Source organism: Canis lupus, chromosome 3 (genome assembly GCF_048164855.1).
Source record: "Canis lupus baileyi chromosome 3, mCanLup2.hap1, whole genome shotgun sequence".
In the NCBI taxonomy this organism is placed as follows: domain Eukaryota; kingdom Metazoa; phylum Chordata; class Mammalia; order Carnivora; family Canidae; genus Canis; species Canis lupus.
In genome coordinates this window covers 31,663,068-31,686,146 of record NC_132840.1, presented here as the reverse complement: position 1 = coordinate 31,686,146, position 23,079 = coordinate 31,663,068, and the positions used below count along the sequence as shown (strand labels likewise).

The following is a 23,079-nucleotide window of genomic DNA, read 5'->3' as shown; positions in this document are numbered from 1 at the left end:
CACCTCACAGAGGCCCAGCGCTGGGCCTCCAGTGACAACTCAGAGGCCCTGGGTCTAAAGGCCAGAGGCCAGGGGTGCCTGGGGGGCTCAGCTGGTTGAAGGTCTGACTCTTGGTTTGGGCTCAGGTCATGGTCTCAGGGTTGTGAGATCTAGCTATGCATCAAGCTCCGTGCTTGGCAGGGAGTCTGCTTGGGATTCTCTCTCTTGCTCTCCCTCTGCCCCTCCTCCTGCTTGTACATCTCTCTCTCTAAAATAAACAACAACAAAAAAAAAAGTAAAAGAAAAATAAATAAAATAAACAAGTAAATCTAAAAAAAAAAAAAAAAAAAAGGGGGATCCCTGGCTCAACAGTTTAGCGCCTGCCTTCAGCCCAGGGTGTGATCCTGGAGACCTGGGACTGAGTTCCATGTTGGGCTCCCTGCACGGAGCCTGCTTCTCCCTCTGCCTGTGTCTCTGCCTCTCTCTCTCTCTCTCTCTGTGTGTCTCTCATGAATAAAAAAATAAAATCTTAAAAGAAAAAAAAAAAGAAAAGAAAACAAAGACCAGAGGACACACTCGTGAGAAGAGGGCTTCACTGTATGGTTCAGGACAGCCAGAAACACAGCATATCCTCCCACATGAGTGGACCCTGGAAAGGCATCGTTGGACCTTGTGGCCGCTTGGCTTGCTTCTGGATGTTGGTCTTCAGAACAGTGAGCATTTCGGTCTTTGGGCTGCCAGGGATGCATAGGCTGCATCCCTATCCCCCAGGGCAGAGTCTGCAGTCCTCCAAGTGTGGCCTCCTGACCGGCTTTATCCAGCAGCATGTCCTCAGGGGACTTACAGCTTCTCACCCCGCAGGAGCTCCAAGCCCACCAGCCCTGCTCAAGTATCTGCGACCTCCACTGTAGGGGTGACCCCATGTGAGGCCAGAAGCCTTGCCCAGCCGAGCTGGGGAGACTGCTGACCTCCAGGATTGTGGGTAAATAATAAAATGGCAGTTGTTCTGAGCTGCTAGATTTTAACCACAGCAGTGGTGAACTGATGCATGACCTGCGGTCACAGCCACAGTGGCAGGGTCCCCAGGCCACAGCTCCACCCAGAACCAGGAGTGGTTGTGGGTTGCAGGGAACAAAGCACTCCCCATCTGACTGGTGGACGTCAGCCTCCCTGGGCAGGCACAGATTTCCGAGCCCCGCCAGGTGCCCCAGGTCAGACCTTGGGGAGGGGTGCTGGGGCCCAGGGCTCCCCATGAAGTGCCCTGCCACATTCAGCAAGTTCTTGTAGGCATCACACCTTCTCTGGCGCCGTGGGAGAGCTCCCCTTCGTAATGTCCTCCAGCTTTGTACTTCATGATGCCGTGTCCTTGAGGCTCTCCCAAAACAAACTGTCCAGAATAGGTGTTCCCTGGTGCAGAAGAGGAGCAGGGGGCATGTTCAGGGTTAGTGCTGCTACCTGTGTCCCCTGTGGGCTGACAATCAAACCCCTCCTGCCCTGTTCAATGGTGGCAGCGAGTACCGTGTCAGAACAGGTGAGGGTATCTCTTTATCTCCTATTTACCTTGGCTAATGAGAGAAAACAGGATCACGTGGGTTTGGTCCTGCCCTCCTGGCTCCTGCAGGGGTGGCAATGCCCTCTGCTCATAGTGGGTGGGTGCAGACCCCCGTCCTATGACGACCCTTTCTGTGGCATCTAGGTGCCCAAGGGCAAAGGTCTCTCTGGGTCAGAGTCTGGGGGGTGGGCCTTCTGTCCATGGAGAACCAGCCCCTATGTTGGCCTGGGGAGGTCTGTGAGTGGTCACCCCTGCCCTAGGCTAGCACGCTGCTGATACAGGATACCTTATGGAAACCAGGATGCACTTCCCAGATAGAGAGGTGCCTTCTGCATCCGGATGCCAGGGACAACTTACAGCAAAGACGGTTTACAAGAAAGGAGCTGAGACCCATCCCCATTGCTCACCTGCACCTGTCCCCACTGCTCACCTGATGAGGCCCAGAGCCGGCAGCCTTCCCCTGTGATCTCCCCGTCTACAAACTCGCCTTCATAATAACTCCCATCTTTAAATAGCAGCTTCCCCCAACCTGTGGAAAGAAATCACGACGTGAGGTCAGACCAGAGTCAGAGAAACCCCTAGTGTCCATGTGTGGTGGGACTCGTTTCTCAGTGGAAAGAGCTGGGCTTTGGAGTTCTCAGGTCTGTGTGTGGCTCTGCCGCGTGTCCCACACCTGCTCTCTGCAAACTCACCCACATGCATGTTCATCAACATTCTTGAAACAGGATTATCTCAGCCAGGATGACAGCGGGGCCATCAAAGTGCAGGGAGAGCCCAGCCCAACCTCTTCAGAGGGGACTCTACGCTCACCTGGCCTCCATCAGCACCGGGGCCGAAGGAAATGGCATCTGTGGGCACTCAAGAAAACATTTACAAAGGGAGAACCAGGGGCAGCCCGGGTGGCTCAGTGGTTTAGCGCTGCCTTCAGCCCAGGGTGTGATCCTGGAGACCTGGGATCGAGTCCCATGTCGGGCTTCCTGCATGGAGCCTGCTTCTCCCTCTGCCTGTGTCTCTCATAGATAAATTCTTAAAAAAAAAAAAAAAATGCGGGGTGGGGGGGGTGGTCCACTCTGTCCAGGCCAGGCTCTGGCAAGCATCTCAGACATGAGGCTCCATGCCTGGCTCAGAGGAGAAGCAGAGATTTCAGACACAAGCCAGAAACATCTGTGTGGCAACAACACAAGTCAAAAGGTTAAAAATACAGAAAAATACTGGCAGCCAGCAGACACAAAGAGCTCACGTAAGAAAATGCTGAAAGACCAATTCTCCAGGAGAAAAGTGGGCAGAGGACATACACGGGCAGAACCGCAAACAGACACGAGACTGTGAGCGTGAACCCGGGAAAGTCTGGGCCTACCCTGGGGAGCACTCCAGAGGCTCTTACTTGGTACTTTCTCTCCCATGATACTGAGATTTTCTACAAAAGTAATCTCTTTTTAAAAAGGTTTTTTAAGTTCAATTTAGGTAACATAGACTGTGTTTTAGTTTCTGGGGTAGAATTTAATGATTCATCAGTTGCACGTAACATCTGGTGCTCATCCCATCACAGGCTATCCTCAGTGCCTGTCCCCCAGGGGCCCCATCTCCTACCCGCTTCCCTCCAGTGACCCTCAGTGTGTTTCCTATGATTAAGAGTCTCCCATGGTTTGCCTCCCTTTCTGTTTCATCTTATTTTAGCTTTCCTTCCCTTCCCCTGCATTCATCTTTTTTGTTTCTTAAATTCTACATATGAGTGAAATCATGTGGTATTTGTCTTTCTCTGATTGAGTTATTTCACTAGTATAATACCCTCTAGTTCCATCCACGACTTTACAAATGGTAAGATTTCAAAGTTTTTCATGGCTAAGTAGGATTCTGGTGATAGACCACCTCCTCTCTATCCACTCATCTGTGGATGAATATCTGGGATCTTCCACAGTTTGGCTCTTGTTGACATTGCTGCTGTAAACATTGGGGTACAGGTGCCCCTTGGAATCACTATGTTTGTATCTTTCTGATAAATACAAAAGTGGGTAATATCTTACTCATCAAACATAAACCATAAAGGCAATTTTCACTTTGGCAAAGACAGACTAACACTCAGGGGAGGATTTCTAAGTGGAGGCTTCCCCTGCCCAGGGTGCCCCAGAGCCCAGGAGAAGGCCACTGACCAGGGGTCTTGCAGGGCTGCCAGCCACAGGCAGCCTGGGATGTGCTGCATTGTGAGCTGCAAGGCCCACTACAGGGAATGGCCTTTGGTGGGCACCAGTGAGAGGAGGTATGGGGGCCCAGGCTCCCCAAGGACATGGGCTGTCGGTGCAAGGGGCAGCTGTGGGAACAGGCCAGAGACAGTTCTCACCGTGTTTCTTTCCTCCTTTCCATTCTCCTTCATATCGAAAGAAAGAGTTCGGGTACACGTAGACACCATACCCTGAATGTTGAAAAGATGGATGGTGAGCACATGGTGCCACAGGTGACCTGGCTGACGACTGGGCACCGAGTGGGGGTTACAGGATGCGTGAGCCCAGACACTGGGAGGGGGTGCAGGATGCAAGAGACCGGGCACTGAGGGGGGAGGATGCAAGATACAGGAGCCTGGGTACTGGAAGGGGGTGTGAGATGCAGGAGCCCGGGAACTGAGGAGGAGCACTGGGGAATGTGAGATGCGGGAACCGGGCACTGAGTGGGGGGTAGTACAAGATGCAGGACCCCAGGCACTGGTGGGGGGTGCAAGATGCAGGAGCCCAGACACTAAGGGGGGGCACGGGTGTGTGTGCGTGTGCAGGATGCTTGAGCTCGGGCACTGGGAGGGGGCGCTAGATACGGGAGCCCAGGCACTGGAGGGTGGTGAGGGATGCAGGAGCCTGGGCACTGAGTGGGGTGTGCAAGATGCGGGAGCCCGGGCATTGAGGGGGGTGCAGGATGCTTGAGCTGGGGTACTGGGAGGGGATGCGGGATGTGGGAGCCCGGGGAACTGAGAGGGGTACGGGATGCGTGAGCCCGGGCACTGGGGAGGGGTACTGGGGGCTGCAGGATGCGAGACCCCGGACACTGGGGCGGGGCGGGGGGTGCGGGATGCGGGAGCCCGGGGCCTCGAGAGGACGCGGCGTGTAGAGGGGCGGCATTTGCGGAGTGCAGGCGAGGGGAAGGAGTCAGCCCTGGGGTCCCTCCGCAGGCATTGAGTTGCGGCGTCGGGTCCCCTCCGCACAAAGTCCACGCCTGCAACAGCCAGCCCGGCGGTTCCCGGGAAGGCGGGCCCCCTCCCCACCAGCCCGTGTCCACGGCGGGACGTGGACAGCGTGGTCGCCAGACTCCCGTATCGTCCACGGAGAGGCTGGGGCTCCCCGGGGCTCCCCCCGCCCCGGACACGATCGTGTGGATCTACGAGCAGCGCCCGCCGCTCCTCCCAGAGCCCTCGGGGACTGCCGGGGTGCTCGAGGCCCGTCTCCCCCCGCCCCCATCGCGGACGGAGACCCGGCCCCCGCCTGCAGCCATTACCGTCCCGCGGCGGCCTCCTCCGCGGGTCCCGGGACGACCGACTGGAGCTCGGGTTCCCTCCGCCCGCGGCTGCCATCTTGCCGCTTCACGTTTCCTTAGCAACCAGCAAAGCTCTCCTCCATTGGCTGGTGGGTCAGTCCCCGGGCGGTAGCAATCTCTGGACTGGAGTTCTGCCGGCCCGGAGCCCGAAGACACAAGGACGCATGCGCAGCACGGCGCGTTTCCGCCGCTGACGTCCCTTCCGTCGAGGGGACCGCCCCGCCAACGGCCCGGGCACCTGCACCGGAAGCGGAAATGGTTGGAGGCTCCTAGCTCCGCCCCGACGGCCATCTTGGAGGCTCCGGAGGCGGTGCCGCACGGGACAGAGCGGAAGTATTCGGCTGGCCCTTCCCGGACCGTGCGAAGCGCCGGCGCGGCCGCCTGCCCGCGTCCTCCTTCCCGCGGCCCTCGGAGACCGCGCTCGGCCGCAGGGAGCGGCGAGGTGCCGGCGGCGTCAGGGGTCCGGGCGGGCGGGGCTGGGAGCGGGGCGCGGGGCGCGGGGCGCGGGGCGGGCGCGGGGCTGGGGTCGCGGGGTCTCGGGGCCCCCGGGGGCGCGCAGGGACCGCCCTCCGCCCCCGCCCGCGGGCGCGGCCCGGGAGGGGTCGGCTGCCACCCTCCGGCTCGCGGGCGGACGTCCGCCCTTCCCCGTCGGGTCCCTGCTCGGTCCCGGGGCTGGTCTGCGGGGTCTGGGTGGGAGTGCGGCCGCTCAAGGTGATCTCAGGAACGCCGCAGGTTGCGGCCGCAGCAGCCCAGGCTCTCGGGCCCCCGCAGCCGCCCTCGTCCGGGGGCCGCCGTCGGCTCCGCTCCCTCGTGTCCTCCGAGTCCGGGCGGCCGGGAGCCCGAAGTTTTCCCGTGGACTTGGTCTTGCCCTCGGCGGGGAAAGAGCCTGAGCCAGCAGGTCCCGGAGGGCGGGGAGGTCAGGGCCGGGAAGACCTCAGGGCGGCCGTGTCCGCAGGCGGGAGTCGCCGAGAGCCAGTGAGTGACGTGCGGAAGGGCATTTGAGCGGAGGGAGCGGCGCCGAGGTTGCAGGTGGGCCTGGGAGGAGGAGCGAGTGGATGACCCGGATGCCCAGCCGGGCTCTGGAAATGCCGCGGTTGCTGTGTGCTGGGGCCGGGGGCCCGGACGGGGCCCACAGAGATTCGTGCGCGGCTTCAGGCGTGACGCTCGCGGACTTTCCTTGGGACGCCTGTGTTTTGTTTTTGACTGTTTTGTTTGTGATTGAGCATAAAGCACTTATATCCAACAGGTAGTTGACTGGTACCTTCTGTGTAGCAGGCCTTTTTAGGGGGCAGGACGCAACCGTGGCCCAGACAAGGTTCCCCCCCGCTCTAATAGGAAATAAAGAAACACTAGGAAGGTCGGAAAAGGTTGGTTACATAAAGTAAAGACAAGGTGATGTGACCTGGGGATGGATGACAGGGCGGCCTTTCCGAAAAGGTGATCCTCAGACGGAGCAGAGGGAAGGGGATCGCAGTGGGAGGAGCTGGGGGGAGCCTGGCCCCAACCCACAGGCATGGCCGCGCTTCGGAGGAGGCCTCTCAGTCCCGGGGTGCCAGGTTCTCGGGGCTCACAGCCGGGTCCCTGCAAGGACCCTTTGAGGATGGTGCCCAGATGCTGTCGCCCCATGTCGCAGCTTGGAATGAAGGGTCGCTTGTGCCACACCGCTATAGGAAGCGATGGAACCGGACTCCAGAAGGGGACAGCTTGACTCCGGAGTTGGTGTTGGCGTGCTTCAAGTCTCTGTGACAGCGGAGGCCATGCAACGATGTATGTGTTGCTTGTCAATCAGCAGCTGGCAGGACGTTCATCTAAAAGCCACGGACGTCTCCAGCTAGAGTGCATGGGTCCAGGGCTCACCAGGCGTGTCCTCTGTGACAGTTTTTCCTGTTTCTGTTCAAGTAAAAGCATTTTCATGGTGAACGCTTGGTCCTAAATAAAAGAAGAAAATTGTGAAGATCCCCAGGACAAGGAGTATCACTGATGTAGCTTTCTGCTGGCCTGTCTCTGGCCCAGACAGGGAGGCTGTGGCCATCCCAGGGAATCTCATACAATATAGGATCCTCTCACCCAGGTGTAAAAACGCACCTCCTGGAGACATGGGGCCCAGGGCCGTGATTCATCTGCTCAGTTCACTCAGTTGTCAGTACTTCCTGTGTCTTGTGAGGGCAAAGGGCATTTCTCCATCCCATTGACACTCCTGGCCCTCTGCCCATCCTATGGTGGCTCCGGCAACTGGTGTGACATAGACTGGATGCCGTGGCATGGCAGGGCTGCTCAGGTGGTCTCAGTATCTCAGTTGTAATTGGAAAGTTTTCCGTTTGAGGTCTAGAGTCACCTAAGCCTGCTGACTTCATATTGAAAAGAGGATGTTCTGAGCATTTGCCTTGAGGATGTGATTGGGAACCACGGCCCCAGGCAGGTGTGGGTTCAGGTTGTAGCCACACATGCAGGCTGGCCGTTGGGGCCGCCGTAGCAGTTGTGAGCTGCCTGTCTGCATGGGACGGGCTGCTGTGTCCATGAGGCCACACCGCTGTATAGCCCAGGTAGCCTTGGACATAGGGAGCTGGAGTCTGTTTGCTTCCATGCCGAGCCCTGCCGTGCTACTTACTGGGGAAGGTGCTGTGCATAGGTTCGGGGTGCAGCAGTGAGCTTCGCCTGGGCATCTTCACCAGCACCTCAGTTTTCTGGTGTGGGCAACAGCATGCTCCGATAGAGAAACTCCAGTCATGCAGAGCAGTTCCTGACCTTAGGTCAGTGGCTTGAAGTATTTGAGACTCGGTCCTCCTTAGCAAGATAGAGATAATGAAGTTCGCTTGGTTATCAGGTTCTCATCAGTTAGTTCCTCGTGGAATCCACAGTGGCAGGCACATTGAAATGGTCAGGAGCAGATAGGATCAATTCCACTTAGAGATGACAAACTGGGGCACAGATGGTTGGCTCCCTCCCTGGAAATCGTGTGCATTTTCCTGTTCATGGGGTGGAGGACCAGGCCCTGAGAGGACCAGGGCTTGCCCAGCTGACTGCTGGTGTCCTGCGGAGGAGCAGCCTAGACAGAGCCCAGGGCTGGGTCCAGAGAAGAGGGGTTGCTGAGGGGAGCCCTAGGAATAGACCAGAGGAGGGAGACATGGGTGCAGCAGCCTGTAGTGTGGACCAGTACCAGGGAGACTATCCATAGGACTCCACGGTCAGCAGGGGCAGCTCCTGGGGACCAACAAGAGGGGTGCGGTCCAGGTGATATTAGCAGAAACAGTCCATCCAGTGCTGCTTTGTGTGTCATGTACCATTCTGGCTCTCCACTGGGGTCCCTCGTTTGTTTTTTGGTAAAGATTTTATTTATTTTAGAGTGAGGTGGAGAGACAGAGGCAGAGAGAATCTCAAGCAGACTCCCTGCTGAACATGGAGTCCTACACGGGCTCGATCTCACCACCCTGATGACCTGAGCTGAAACCAAAAGTCAAATGCTCCACCGATTGAGCCCCCCAGGGACCCCTCTTGTTTCTTTTTCCTGGACAACTTATGGCAAAGACACTAGAAGAAACAAGTAGTGAATATTGAAAAAATTTGCCTGATGGTGCTAATGAAATTAGGGCAAAGTGATAATATCCTTGAATGTTTTTATTTAAAGTGTTTTGTTTCTCAGTTACAGAATGTCCGAAGGTGACAGTGTTGGAGATTCTGTCCATGGGAAACCTTCTGTCGTGTACAGATTTTTCACGAGACTTGGACAGGTTGGTTTTTCCACGGATGAAAAAACTGACTTGATGAACAGATAATTGAGCTGAGGAAGAAAAGGTTGGCTCTAGGTCGTTTTTCTGCAGGGACCTGTGTGTTGGCCACTCGCTTTCCCAGCAGGAGTGTAGTGAGCCTTCCCACAGCCTCGGTTTATACTTTCCCTCTGCACAGCTGTAAAGTGCCAGACAGTGCTCTTGGCCTTGGGGCCACAGATGTTCTCTGCCATACACTTGTTTTCTGTCCCCCCGCCCCCCCCCCCCCAACAACCTTTTAAACCTTTGCTCCTGGGTGGCATGGCGGTGGCCCCTGCTGTGCTCTTCCCGTCCTCTATCCCAGCTGCCCACCTCCATGTCCACTTGGCAGGGGCAGGGGGGCTCTTATGCCCCCTGGCCCAGCTCTGCGCTGACCTGTGGGTTGTACCTGTGGGTTATGCCAAGGCCTGCTACAGTCACGATCACACGCTGAGTGCGGAAGTCTGGTTCAGTGAACAAGTGCATATGCTGATGTGATGTTTCGGTTTAGAATTAGAAATATATATTTTTGAAACTAAAAAAGAGTATTTGGAAAACTTTATAATTATTGAAGCCAGGCGGTGGGTACTTTTATGAATTATTGACATATTTCATTAAAAATTTAAAAATTAAAATTAATTTCAAAATTAAAATTAAACAGCGCACATATGTTGCTAATTACATGTACCTGCGCACATGTATGTGTGTATATGGGTGAAGCCAAGGATTCCTTCCAGAAATTCCACACATGAGCTCCACACCTGCGGGAGGTCAGGCTGTGGCTGATTGGCCTGAGAGCAGAGGCAGGGTCCGCCCTGGGGCCAGCTCGGGGAGGGGTTGGGAAGGGGATGAGGGAGCCCTCAGGCTGATGCTACAGGGTTGTCAGCTGTGAGAGATTGTTCTGTAACACTGTTGCTTGAGGGGTGGACCTGTGTCAGGAATTTGGGTTAATTGTAGTCACTGCTTTGTTGTTGCTGACCTAAAGTGCAGAGCAAGAGCTTGTGGGAAGTATGCTTTTCGGTACACAGAGCAGGGTCTCCACAGTGCACGTGAACCCTTGTCTTTCCAGATTTATCAGTCATGGCTAGACAAGTCCACACCTTACACAGCCGTGCGATGGGTAGTGACACTGGGCCTGAGCTTTGTCTACATGATTCGAGTTTACCTGCTACAGGTAGGTGTGGGCCGGGGGCCAAAGCCCATGCCATCTCCATGCCGTCCAGATGTAGGCTTGGGTGGGGTGGTGGTTTTTCCCCCATTTCTGGAGTAGTAGGGTCCAGGGTGACGATGCAGCCTGTGCAGGCTGGCTAAAATTGACATTCCATTTACTGTAACGGTCTTCAGGGTTGTTGTTTGATTGGGAGCTTGGTCCATTCTCTAATGGAAAGAGCGACCAGACCCAGAGACCTCAATTTAGGGGTGCAGGCAGGATGGGGATGCAGTTGTCTTCTAAACCGACTTTGTACCTGCTTTGGCACCCCTCAGGTGCGTCAGCTTCCCACATCTCATCTGTAATTTTCAGACTTGAGAAGGTTTAAGGCACAAGGATTTCATTGTGTTTGCACATGTTTTTGGCTTTTAAAATTGATAACGTGGTGCATTCTGGTCTAATTGGATAAACTTCATTTAGAAATGAGTTTAATTGCAAGTACACACATTGTACGATGTTGTACGGGTGTTCCATTTCTTTGCATCTCTTGAGGAGACTTTGGCTCCACAATGTTTTTTTTTTTTTTTAAGACTTTATTTGAGAGAGCATGTGCCAGTGGGGGAGTGAGGGAAACAAAGGCAGAGGGAGAAGTACCGGATGCAGATGCAGGACTTGATCCCAGGACCTGGGATCATGACCTGAGAGCTGAAGGCGGATGCTTTACTGGCTGTGCCACCCAGGTGCCCCTCTGCAGCATTTCTTTAATCTCATTGTTGATTTCCTGATTTTCCGGTTCTGGATTTCTTCTGGGCACGTATTATTAACACCCCTGAGCAATGTGTGGCAGTGTGAGGGGCCCACCAGCACGAGTCGTAGCCAGCATATCCTGAGTGACAGCCCAGAGCCCATATTCCAGTTCAGGTGGCTGTTGGTAAGGCAGGGTCTGGGCCTGGGCCAGGTGTACACACCAGCGGCACCCGTTGCCCGGCCCACATCTGCCCCAAGGTGTGGCATGGCTCGGGCGTGTGACTTTCTCCTGCATGCCTGGTGGGGAGCTGGTGGCTTCCAGCGTTCGTTGCACCCACCCGGACCCTCGGAGAAGGTGGCTCTTTGTACTGCAGCTTGTCCACTGTCCCACTCACAAGGTACTTTGAGATAAACTTTCACTGTGCCTGTTACTTGTTGCAGTCCCCAGACTGGAGGTAGGTTGTGGGTGCTCTGAAGTTCAGCTGATACAAGGTTGTGAGTTACTGGAAGGGACTGGTTTGGAGCCTGGCTGCTGGGGGGCATCACTGACCGCGTGTCCTCCTCTTGCAGGGCTGGTACATTGTGACTTACGCCTTGGGAATCTACCACCTCAATCTTTTCATAGCCTTTCTCTCTCCCAAAGTGGACCCTTCCCTGATGGAGGACTCAGGTACAGTAGAGATTATCCACCTTGCTTCTGTTCGGGATGCTTGTGGTCTTGTAGATTTCACAGATTGCCTCATTTTCTCCACAAGTCTTTGAAATCTGAACTTCTGAGACTGTTCTCTTGGTTTTTAAAACAGACTGAGAATCTTGGATGTAGATGGAGTCATTAAACCTTTGTTGCCATGTGGGGTGGGTGTTCCCGCTACTCTGTGTTGTGGATAAGGGACTTGACCGAGATCACAGGCAGTGTGCATGCGAGGGGGGGTGGCACCCCCGCCACAAAGCCCGCATATCTGTGCTCCTTGGGTAGGTCCCCTTCCTGGGGACCAGCAGTGGCCACTGGGATACTGACCCTCCACGATTGGGCACTGTTGATGGTGTACTCCCTGATTCCCCAAGATGACAAGTTGAAAAGTTCTTGGCTCACCCTGTTCCTGGCCAGACCTGGGCCAGGTAGGAGGGCCAAGTCCACACCTGCCTGTCCAGCTGGGGAGGGGGGAGGTGGGGGGGGCACAAATGGGGAGTTGGTTGCTCCTGCCAGCACGTGTCACCACTGTTGGGAAAACCCAGGCGCAGTTGCCTGTGGGTGGATTCCTCTGTGCCGGCAGACACACACTCCCAAGTCCTAGATGCTTTCTCCATGCTGCTCAAGTTCTTACCAGCAGCCTGTGGTTTTTTCTCTATGGAGTATTTAATGAAAACCTTAAAGGAAACAACACTTCCATTTGTTGGCATTTGGGGGAATTAGAAGATGAGACCTGTTTCCTCTGTGTGTAGCTGGGGAAGACGCTTGTCTGGAGTTGGGTGGGGCAGGGTGGGGTGGGGCCAGGGCCAGGCAGGGTGGCTTGACTACACCCAGTTCAGTGGGGGTGGGGGGGGTCAACCATGGGGGGGGCGGTGCTGAGTTGGACTCTCAGGAGTAGATCTAGCTTTGTGTGTCTCTCCTGCCTCTCTTCTGTGAATGTTTTCTCTGCCTTTGTGTGCTACAGTTGATGTGTGCCTCAAGATTGTTCTGCAGTTTAATTTTTATGCAATCATTTACAATGTGTAATTCTTTTAAAAAAGCAGTTCTATTTTGAATCTTCTAAAGCAGTGAATTGATTTCTGAATCAGCTGAAGGCTCCCATGTTGCGTTTGCTTAAATAACATAAATGTATGTTTCGTACGACAGGAGGGCTGGTTCAGAAGCTTTAGGGAGAAACTCATAAACGTAGTGATGGGAACAGATGGATGAGACGCCCGCTCCGTCTCACTGACGTTCTGCCTTTCAGATGACGGCCCCTCATTACCAACCAAACAGAATGAGGAGTTCCGGCCCTTTATTCGAAGGCTTCCAGAGTTTAAATTTTGGTGAGTTAATTCTTAAGGGTAGTTGAGAAAGACACTTGTCCTTGGTGTGGCTAATAAGACTGAGAACAGAGGGGTTTTGTTCTCATTAGCCAGCAAAGACTTCTTAAAGAAATGAGCGTTTTATTGTGTGTGTTCTGAACATTCATCCCAAGTGTGATGCTGTGCTTGGCTGGGTGTGGAGGCAGGTCACAGGGGCCTCTCAGAGACCGCAGTGCCTGCTGGCTTCTCTCACTTGAAAGTGAGCACCAGTGCTCTTTGCTTCTGGGGCAGAGGGTCCTGTGTATGTTGCTGTCATGGGCCTCAGGAGGGATGTGTGTGTAGGGTCTGGCTGCCTTGGGCAGACTGGCTGGCCTGTGTGCTGCTCCTCACACGGCACCCCTTCTGATTGCTGGCATGAGCGGACTGCCTCCTCCACCCTCCTGCTTGGGGTGTCTGCGCAGATCCTGGACAGGTGCAGCCTTGGGGACATCTGCCTTCACTGGAAATGCTACGCTCTGGGGAGGGGCTTAGATGGGACTTGGCTTGTCCCCCAGGCCTCCTGGAGGTAGTGACATCTGTGTGATGTTGCACGAGGACAAGTGTGACAGGTGGACAGGTGACCCCTGCTGTCATGCATGAAACATGCATGAAGGTGACCCTTACAGCATAAAGGCTGTGACCTCGTCTGTCATGTATTTGCTGGAGCAAAGAACCGAGGGGAACAAGCTGCTGCACCTCTACTTTGCATTCCTGGTGCCGTGTGTGGGGTGTGGCAGGTACTCTGCAAGTCTGCCAAGTCTGCTGGTTGGCTGTGAAGGGCATCAGCTGCGGGAGCTGCTGGGGGAGCAAGCAGAAAGCAGGCAAGACGGCCCTGCAAGTCCCCCGGGAAGCTGGCCTTCGTCCTGCGGGAAAGGGAGCATCCAGGAGCATTTCCAGTATGGCTGGGAGTCCAGTGGGCTAGGCCCGAGCTGGAGGGAGTTGCCTGGCTGGGGTGCCACGAGGGTCTTGTGAGCGATGCACAGCCTAGGTGGGGGAGGTGGGCTAGTCCAGGTGGCAGACCCAAGGCGCCCGGGCTGGCCTTAGCAGCCTCTTCACTAAATGTTTCATGCTCTGTAATTTTGGAAGCACACCGGGGGCTTTCAAGGGGCCGAGGGAATGCCGTGTCTGGTTGCATGTGGTGCGCCCTGTAAGAACACACCGCCAGTACTGCCCCAGGAGGGGTGCTGCCGTGGCCCCAGGCCACACTGACCACCTCCCCTGCTTTAAGGCACGCGGCGACCAAGGGCATCCTCGTGGCCATGGCCTGCACCTTCTTTGAGGCTTTCAATGTCCCAGTGTTCTGGCCCATCCTGGTGATGTACTTCATCATGCTTTTCTGTATCACCATGAAGAGGCAAATAAAGGTGAGCACGGGTGGGCACTGCCGCACGGGGAAGCGCCGAAAGCCCTGCTTGGATCTTCCTGGTCTGTCTGTACTTGGAGCATCATGAAGCTCTGTGCAGGTTTGCAACAGGGATGCGGCACATCCCCTTCCCACCAAGGTGGCCCAGCGCAGATCTGGCCCACAGTGCGGTTGTCCAGCCCACGGACAGCTCTCTGAGGGCCTGGCTGGGAAAGGCCCTCTGTTCTGCCATGCTGTCCTCACTGCCACGTCGTCCTGGGGATTCAGAGCCCAGGGCCCGCCGGACAGTCCCCATGTATTGTGCTGACTTTACCTTCAGACAGATCCCAGGGCAGCTTTATCCCCCCCGACTCCCCTGGTAGATCCCAGGGTCCCCCGCCCAGCCCTAGCCCTTCCTGCATGCACAAGGTCATGGAACCTCTCCCAGACCCTCGGGATTTCCAGAGCCCGGCTCACTGGGCTCAGGAGGGTTTTACTGTGTCAGTTTGTGTCATTGGGGGGTGGGGAGGGGACTTGGCCTTGTGTAGGGAAGATCAGGACTCAGATTTGGAGAAAACATAGTTCATCACAAAGCCATTCTAAAATGAGTCTGTTTGTCTCCAGCACATGATAAAGTACCGGTACATCCCATTCACGCATGGCAAGAGGACATACAAGGGGAAGGAAGACGGAGGCAAGACGTTTGCGAGCTAGACACTTGGCCCAGCCCGTCACAGTCTGGGGACGGTTCTCAGCCATTGTAACAATGCCTTCTTCCTTCACATAAAGTAGTTGATTTCGAGGGAGTCGAATTTTCTTTTTAAAAAGGAGCTTCAATTATTTGTAACTGAAATATCAGGTTCTTGAAGAAACTGACATTTAAACCAAATTGCATTGATTTATTTTTCAGTGACATTCAAGTGTTCAAACGGACAGAATTCTAGTAAACTGCTGGTGGGGTGGACAGTTGAGCGGGGGTGTGGGGAGGGGTGGGCGGTCTCGGTTGTCGTGTGGCCTTGGAACGGACCTGCGCTGAAGGAGCCGGGTTGCACCCCAGCTGCCCCAACCAGGACACCCTTGGCCACATCACCCAGCTGGAGGATGATGCTAACCTGATTCCTGTGCGTTGGAAGAACATTTGAAAGGTGATTTCTGAGTAACTCTGGGGTTCTAATGCCAGTTTCCCAATTTTATCTCACCAGAGATGTTTAAAGTTGGTCTCTATCATAATGACTCAAAACTTTGTTCTTAATTACCATGATTGCTTTTTGGGGGGCCTGGAATTATAAATATATATATTATATTTTAATTGTTTGGAATTATTTTGACACATTTCTTTGATACCTGAAGAGTTGTTTTTGATTAATTTGAAATTCTCATGCAGTGGCCCCTTTACAGAACAACTGGTAAGGGCAGACCAGTTTGTGGGTTTTAACATGGCTTCTCACTTTCTACAGGAAAACAGAACTCTGACCCGCATGTCAACTTTTTTGATGTGATAAAAACAAATACTCGTAAACATTTTACTAAGTGACTTTTTAATTCCAACTTTATTAAAGACAGTGTCCCCTTTCTTGTGGAGTCTTTATGTGAAACACTATACAGCTTACTGCCTGTGAGTAAGCCCAGCTGGGAGGTGCACTGAATTCCCCAGGCTGAGCTGGAACGGTCACTGGGGCACAGGTGCCAAGGTACAAGCCTATGGGTGTCCTCCAGCAGTGCAGACTCATAGCTCTGAATCTTAGGGGTTTAGGCACTGAATATGTTCACTGGCTTTTTGGAGCCAATTTTTACATATCTAAAGTGCACTCCTCTTGCTTCTAAGAGGCCATATGAAGATCTTTCACACACCTGATCCCATGTTTAAACCTCGGTACTTAAATGTTCTGAATGGGTTCAGTACCTTTGATACCTCTGGTCAGATTCCAGAGCCATTTGCACAGGCCTCTGCCAGAAGCCAGAACTGTGGCCTCACACCAGGGTTGGGACATCCTAACTGCAGGTTCTTGCCCTTTATGAATGTGATCTTTGGTTCATCCTTAGGGCCTTCTTAATATACCTCTGCTTCCGTGGAGCTCGTTTCTTAAGGGAGCTTATGGCAAAGTCTGGTCTTTTGCACAAGTTAATACTTTTAAAGACCTGAAAGTAACAAAAAAGTGGCAGGAAGTAGGCTGGGCACAGCAGTGACCTGGCACAAACAGCCAGCTTCCCAGGCCTTGGGGAGAGCTGAGCTCTTGAGAGGCAGCTGTGGGGCAGGTGTGGAGAACCTAAGCAGCCTGGCACCACATCCCCAGGTTCCAAGCAGAGCTCAGCCGGGATGCAGACTGCCACTGTCTAAAATGGGAAACAAACTTGAATGCATATTAAAAGACCGGTACCCCGTGTCTTAAGTGGAGATAAAGCATCTTGGAGTTCTATTCCCGTGAATGGATGTGCCCGAGCCACCAAGCAGCCTGGTTCTGGTGACGAGGGCAAAGTTTCCAGGTTGTCGGTGCTGGTGGACGGACCACTGGTGACTCTCGTCCACTCTTCCCCACACTTGCCCATTCAGGTCAAACCCCAACCCTTTGCCTGAGAATCTTTCTCATCATATGAATGTTGGTCCTGTTTCTGAAACTCATTTTCCAAACCAGTTTGAGGAAAGGAGGGGAAACTAACCTTGTCTGAGAGTCTAGCTGTTGAAGAAGTGACCCCAGTGTGTCACAGGGGGTGTGTGGTGTGGCCCCCCAGGTGGGCTCTGCTCCGACTGCTGCTTGCCATCTGCACCGTGCACTTGGGGGTTCACTGGGTGGGTGGGCCACACTCAGCCCAAAGGCTTGGACCAGCCATCTTCCAGGCAGATCCAGCCTCTGTCCTCCTGAGCTGCTGGCATAGTCTCTTAATGTGACAGGAGATAAAATTTGAGAATTCTAGGACTTCTGTGCACATAAAGGTAACCTTGAGAGATTACGTCTATCCCCCGACGTTAAGGAAAACTGGGCTCCTGTCCTTGGTCAGGTTAGCGATAGTGCCGCAGGTAGACGAGCTTCTGGGGAGGGAACTTCTCCCTGCAGAGAGGGCACTCTGTCTGCAGAGAGGGGCGGGGGTGGGGTGGGGTGTGTGTCACATTGGCTGTGGCCAGCAGAGCCCCCTTCCCAGGCCCTCCCGCACTGGCATCTGCAATGACACATGCCACGTACACACACCTCTATTCACTTCAATGAAGACAATTTTAAAAAAATCACTTTTCTCAGAAGTCACAAACCTGAGGGGAAGGCCTTAACCCTGGAGAGTGGGGCAGGAGCAGTGACCAGGCCAGGGAGGCAGCCCTGCCCCTAAGGACAGGTTGCATTCTCTTGTCCCCAGGAAGGCCAGTTCATCTCCCCACAGGCGTTCCTTCCTGGGGCTGGCCACTTACAGGAGGTGGCACCTGTGTTCTGGGGGGAACAGGGGGAAAAGGGGGGCAGGGGTCCCAAAGAGGAGGCTGTGGAATCACAGCTGTGGGACCCACATGGCACAGACATTTCACAGGTGCTGATTTTACACCAGCTCCAGCTGGGCCCTAAGGCCATAGCCACTGTGAACCCCGGACACAGGCTATGAGGGGGGCCCCTTGGCCGGCTGGTACGGGTAGATACCCTCAGGGAAGAAAGTGAACAGGTCACTTCAACTGTGGGGTGCACATCACCACCTCATCTGTGCAGCCCTTCCCACCCTGAGCCTGGGTGGCAGGGCTGGTGGGGGCCCAGGAACCCACCCCATCCCTTGCTCTGGTTGCCTGGCACCACCCTGAGGTCTTGAAAGGCTGGGGCTGGCGGCTCTGCATTCTGAGGGCTCCCATGTGGGTGGTCGTGGTGGGGCATCCTGGACAGAGCCCCGCGTGTGCTGGCAAGCCAGGGCTCCCAAGGAGTGGCAGGATGGGGGAGACTCCAGGAAGGAAGCCTCATAGCCTGACCGCTGCCCGCCTCCCCATGATGCCTCAGATGCACAGTGCAGCATGCTGACTGACTCCAGATCTGTCCCGTATACTGCTCACATAAGGAGCTTTAGAAAGATACCCAGCCTTCCATCCCTCCTGAGAGGTGCCTGGGCCAGGCTTCTGGATTCCTGGGCCAGCCGTGCTCGCAGAGCCCGTGCACGCCCACCTTGGTGTCGCACCACTGGGTGATGCACTCCCAGCAGAACAGATGGCCGCAGGGTGTGGCGGTGGAGTGTCTGCGTTCTTCTAGGCACAGCGTACACACGGAGTTCCTGGAAATGGCTTTCTCTTCCATGTGGCTCCTGGGGGAAGGAGAGGGAGACACCAAAATTTATCCTCAGAAGCCCTTGCAAAACGTGGCCCTTGCTCGGAGCCACGGTCTGCTTAGCGCCCAGCCACTGCCCCCACCTCCTAGGCTGGAGCAGCCGAGCTAGGACCTTGTGCCCTCCTGCCGCCCCCACACCTGCGGTGAGACAGGCCGCGGTGCAGCTTCCACTCCCGCCGGGCGCGCTGCCTCTGCCGGAAACCGTACAGCTGCAGGCCCACGGACAGGGCCAGGTGCACCAGGGAGACGAGCCCCAGCAGCCTGTAGCTTTCTCGAGCCCTCAGGTCCTCCACAGCCGGGGAGTGGACACGAAGCTGTGGAGGACCCCAAGACACAGTCACATGATCAGCTGGCACAAAGCACTGAACAGCCTAGGGGCCAGGCTTCCCAGTGGCACTAGAGTGCCCCATAGGATGAGGCCAAAACCCGCCCTCCTGGGACAAGGGGCGTGGGGGACAGGAAATGACGAGGGCATCTCCGCTGAGTGCTGAGCAAGGCAAGGAAGACGGCCATAGGGCTCCAAGTCTGCAGTCACTCTGGCTGCAGATGAGGACTTGGGAGGTGAGGTCCATCAGTGGACCTACATCTCAGAGAATAAGGCACTGGCAAAGAATCCTGAGAAAAACTGCCTGGGGGATGAGAGGTAAAGCCTCACAAGCAGACATTGCCAACCAACCTCTCTCTCACATAAAGAGAAGTTTCTGGCTTTCAAAAGGGCACCCAATTCCCCCAGGGACGCTGGACCACCCAGTGCAGTGTAGCTAGCGATGCATGAAGACAAAGTCAGCTGCTCTCCATCTCTGGTGTCCCTTCCCTCAGCCTGGGAACCCCCCAATCACACCCTGTGCCCATGCAGGGAAGGCCCCAGGAGAGTTTGAGGCTGTGTTTCTGGCCCCAACGTGGCAGCTCAGCACACACCCCAGCCACCGCTGGGGGCCCGGAGCCATTGACTCCTGTAAGTGTGCACCCTGAGGGCGGGGACTGGACTGGACAGGAGGGAGGCACATGTTTAGGACAGTGCTGCCAAGCCAGGCAAGAAAGGGGGTGACCCTCCAGTGATCAGGCGCCAGAGCTGAGACTTTCCGGGTGAATCCGGGAGCAAAGGCACCAGGTGAGAAACAGGAGGAAAGGCTGGATGGCAGGCTCAGATCAGGGAAGGTCCTTGCAGTGACAGGACGCATCACTACACCTGACCCTCCAACAGGCAGCTGGGAAGGAGAGGACATGGGGCCCAGGGGCCTGGATCCTCAGGCAGGCTCCCAGTGCTGGCTGTGGGGAGGCTGGCACGCCTCACACTCAGGGTTGACTTTCTGGGATCTTCCAGCAAACGTGATAAAACCCTTGTTTCTCAGTAAAGAACCTTGGCTCCGGCCCTGTAATCATGCTGGTGGGCAGGAACCCTAAACACAGAGTCGAACGAGTGTGGACAGCCCTGAAAACTTACATAAGTGACTCCTGTGAGCCTCTTGGCCAGGTGGTAGAAGGCACCGTGGATGTAGAACCAGGCGACATGTAGCCGCTGGAGGCCACTGAGGCCTTGCCTCAACACCATCACGGCCTGCAGGAAGGTCCTCTTCTGCGGCTCCGTCAGGGGGGCCACCTGCCGGTGTACCCAGTGCCTTGCCCTCGACCGGCCACGCCCCCCAAGGACCAGGCTGCCCTGTGAGGGCCTGGAGCCCTCGACATCGGCCTGCAGCTCACATTCCAGGTGCCGCAGGGCCTTGTCCAACAGGTACGGCAGGAGGGTGTGCAAGGCGACCAGCACACCACGGCGCAACCTTGAGGGCACTCTGCTCTGGGACGGGTCCACCTGGATGACACCGACATACTCCTCCCCGAGGGTCTGGTAGCCTGCCAGATACCGAGGTGGGAGTGACTCACATGAGAAATTAAGGCAGGGATCTGCCATCCTTCTCTCTGTACTGGATTTTGCTCTCAGGTCCCTGCCTTTCCTCCACAGTGCAACGCTCCATGGGGGCCACCGCTGACCTTGCCGTGACAGAGCTCAGTCCCGGCATCCCCCATTGAGCCAAGGGGCTCAGCCACAGAGAAACAGTCCCTGGGCACCCTGGCCAGCATGCAAGATGAAGGGCCCCGGAAATACAAAAAGGAAGAGAGAAGATGAGAGACTTAGGGCCGGGCCTGGCCTCCAGAGGAGGGCCTCGGAGTTCCCTCCTTCCCTGAGACTACCTCCGGGCTACCCCGGGGGCCCCGGGAAGGCCTCCGGGACTACTTGTTCGGCCGGCAGCACCCCCACCGCCCTCCGGGCTTGGGTGTTGGGGGCCCCTTGGTCTCAGGGTCCCACCAGGGTTGCCACCTGCAAACGTGGTGAGGCCAAAGTAGGCGACGTCCGACAGCAGCTCCACCTCTCTCCTGCACTCCAGCCACCTCTTTGCACCTGAGACCGGGAGGCGGGGCGCGGTGAGGGTCCGGCCGGGGCTTCCCGCTCCTCCACCGGGCTGACTCGTCATGGCCTCCGGGCTGCTCCGGGTCTCCCCCCGGCCGCCCCCCGCCCCGTACCTGCAGCCAGGTACCCCCCGGCCCCTCGGGAGGGCCGCCAGGACGTGTCTGGGACCCCGGCCACCCCCGTGAGAGGGGAGGCGTCCACCGGCCCCCGGGAGGGACGTTCTGACGATCGCGCGGCGGGTGCTCGTAAAGCGCCCACAACGGCATTTGGCGCAGAACAAGTGAGGCGTCAGGGACCCACCAGCCGTTTCTTCCGCTCGCACGTCGGCGCCGCCCCGCGAACCCCGGTCCCCGCACGCACGCACTCCCGGGTCCCCGCTGCCCCGTCCCAGGCCCCGGCTCACCCGCCAAGCTGTGCAGGGCGCCGCCCGCCGCGCTCCGCAGCCCGCCGCGGTAGTAGTCGTCCTTCTGCGCCGCGCGAACCACTTCCGCCGGGCTGGCGGCCGCGGGACTCATGGCGGCGGCTCCCGGGACCCGGCACCGGCCTGGTCACGCCCACAAGGGGGCGGTGCCTGATGACGCTAGCGTGCGGCTCACACCTTGTGCGTCAGAGCGCGGGGGCGGGGCCTGGGCGGAGCGGGCGGCGGGAGGGACGGGTGCCCGCTAGGGGCGGGCCGTGCGGGTGGGGGCGGGGCCTCGAGGAGCCGCGAGGGGCGGGGAGGCGACGTGGACGCTTGCGGGGTCCGGGCGGGGCTCCGAGGGGCCGAGCGGGGCGACGTGGGCGCGGGGCGGGGCTGGGGCGGGGCTGGGGCGGGGCCTCGAGGAGCCGCGAGGGGCGGGGGGGCGACGTGGACGCTAGCGGGGTCCGGGCGGGGCTCCGAGGGGCCGAGCGGGGCGACCGGGTCGCGGGGGTGGGCCGTAGCGGGCCAGATTGCAGGCCCGAGAGAGCGGTGGGGTTTCCCTCCGGAAGCTGGTGTGTCGGGTCGCGGAGAGCGGGGCCCCGGCCCTCAGCCACCCGCTCCCGGAGGGGGCTCAGTCGCCGGCCGCCGCCGCACCCGCGCGGGGAGGGGAGGGGAAAGGGAGGGCCGGAGGAGGAAGGGCGGGGATGTGCCCGGGTGCGGTCGGCCCCACGCGACTGACCTGGGGAGGGAGCCGCTGGCCCTTTCGGCCCTAAAGGGAGCGCCTCGGAGCCCAGAAGCGTGCAGGGCGGGACGGGCGCCGCTCTGGGCCGCCCCTCCGCTGTCGCTGGCCGGAACTGACGGCTGCGGCGCGGCTGCGGGGACGGGGACTGGCTCAGGGCTCGTCCGGAGGGCCCCCGGCTGTAGGCAGGCCCCTTAGAGGGAAGGCACTGCCCGGGGGGTTCCCACAGGCCCTGCTGCTCCTGAGGCCCGGTGCCCATGCCCCTGTTTCCTGGAGGCAGAGGCTGCCTGAAGCTTCGGTTGGCACCCGGGGTAGACCCTTCAGCCCTGGGGGTGTGGGCAGCCGAAAGACCCTGCGGCTTTCTCAAATTTCTGGCCAATTCCTATACTAGTCTGCGGCGCTGAGCTCCTTCCTGGTCCCAAAGACGCCCGGACTGTGGGTTTGCACAGACAGGCTCAGTGTCCAGCGGCCCCCAGGGGACTCTGGTGGAGGTTTCCTTCCCTCCCTGGCCGGTTGCGCCCACGGGTGGGTCCTGCTCAGGACTGCACCTTCCCAACAACTCACCAGGTCAGCCCCACGCCTGGGCAGGGCAAGGCCAGAAACGGTGTGACCTGGGTCCGCCCGGCTCAGACTCAGTCTCCCCTCCTGGTGCTGCAGCAGGTCCTTGCCAAGAGGACTTGGGGTTGGAGTCAGAGTGCAGAACGGCCAGCAGGTGGTGCCGTTGGCCCATCGCTATCTGCTCTACCGGGTCAGTGTGTAGAATTTTTGGGGATTGGGGAGTGAGTTTCACCGCAAAGAGTGAATCTGGATCAGAATTCAAGGGGTGGCGGAGTGACCCTGAGCCCCTGTGGCCGGAAGGTAGAGAGCCGTGTGGACGTCAGGGACGTGGCCGGCGAGCTGGAGTCCAGCCCCAATGTGGGGCTGCCGTCCCCTGGCTGGGCCTGCAGTCAGGGGCCGCTCTGTTCACCTGAGTGTGCTGCTTCCCGTGTCCAGGGGACGCCGAGCCACGGGCCGTGCTGAGCAGACGTTGCCCAGGTGTCCTCTGACGTTCCCAGCTGTGACTTCAGCAGGCCATTGATCACTTAGAGCTTTCACACACATTCTGCCTTAATCCTCTGTGAAATGGGACCGCTGGTAGAATTAGCTGGTGTTTATTAGGAGGCTGCTGTGGTGTTGCACGAGTCCCC

At 57.1% G+C, this 23,079-nt stretch overlaps 3 protein-coding genes across 27 annotated transcripts in view; 1 reads left to right on the top strand and 2 right to left on the bottom strand.

The window, feature by feature from the left end:
* MORN1 (MORN repeat containing 1) overlaps positions 1-5,451 on the bottom strand; it is a 51,279-nt gene extending 45,828 nt beyond the window's left edge. For 4 of the 11 annotated variants that reach the window (XR_012028036.1, XM_072820015.1, XM_072820016.1 and 1 more), the window contains exons 1-4: positions 5,009-5,444; positions 3,870-3,941; positions 1,962-2,060; positions 1,276-1,386 (exon numbers count right to left, since the gene is read on the bottom strand). Coding sequence is in view for 10 of the 11 variants with exons in the window: in XM_072820015.1 (XP_072676116.1) it covers positions 1,276-1,386; positions 1,962-2,060; positions 3,870-3,941; positions 5,009-5,084 (358 nt within the window). In the remaining variant the exon portion in view is untranslated. Of the gene's footprint in view, positions 1-1,275; positions 1,387-1,961; positions 2,061-3,869; positions 3,942-5,008 lie in introns of all 11 variants that reach the window. The other 7 variants (XM_072820010.1, XM_072820014.1, XM_072820007.1 and 4 more) reach the window with 6 other exon arrangements.
* Positions 5,274-15,636, top strand: RER1 (retention in endoplasmic reticulum sorting receptor 1). Of its 14 annotated transcripts, XM_072820033.1 has the most exons (8): positions 6,103-6,414; positions 6,681-6,814; positions 8,688-8,775; positions 9,860-9,964; positions 11,258-11,357; positions 12,625-12,703; positions 13,950-14,085; positions 14,688-15,636. In XM_072820033.1, exons 3-8 carry the CDS (start codon positions 8,695-8,697, stop codon positions 14,775-14,777), a joined length of 591 nt encoding a protein of 196 aa, XP_072676134.1. In that variant the 5' UTR covers positions 6,103-6,414; positions 6,681-6,814; positions 8,688-8,694; the 3' UTR covers positions 14,778-15,636. The 14 variants fall into 14 exon arrangements, with proteins under 14 accessions (XP_072676135.1, XP_072676127.1, XP_072676130.1 ...); XM_072820034.1 differs by lacking the exons at positions 6,103-6,414; positions 6,681-6,814 and adding an exon at positions 5,274-5,489 and having other exon boundaries at positions 8,694-8,775; XM_072820032.1 differs by lacking the exons at positions 6,103-6,414; positions 6,681-6,814 and adding an exon at positions 5,323-5,507.
* PEX10 (peroxisomal biogenesis factor 10) lies at positions 15,595-21,327 on the bottom strand. Of its 2 annotated transcripts, XM_072820018.1 has the most exons (6): positions 21,157-21,325; positions 20,664-20,744; positions 19,791-20,197; positions 18,485-18,660; positions 18,188-18,323; positions 15,595-17,130 (listed from the first exon to the last, which is right to left on the bottom strand). In XM_072820018.1, exons 1-6 carry the CDS (start codon positions 21,266-21,268, stop codon positions 17,062-17,064), a joined length of 981 nt encoding a protein of 326 aa, XP_072676119.1. In that variant the 5' UTR covers positions 21,269-21,325; the 3' UTR covers positions 15,595-17,061. The 2 variants fall into 2 exon arrangements, with proteins under 2 accessions (XP_072676119.1, XP_072676121.1); XM_072820020.1 differs by lacking the exon at positions 18,485-18,660 and having other exon boundaries at positions 21,157-21,327.
* Between the last annotated feature and the right edge of the window lie 1,752 nt (positions 21,328-23,079).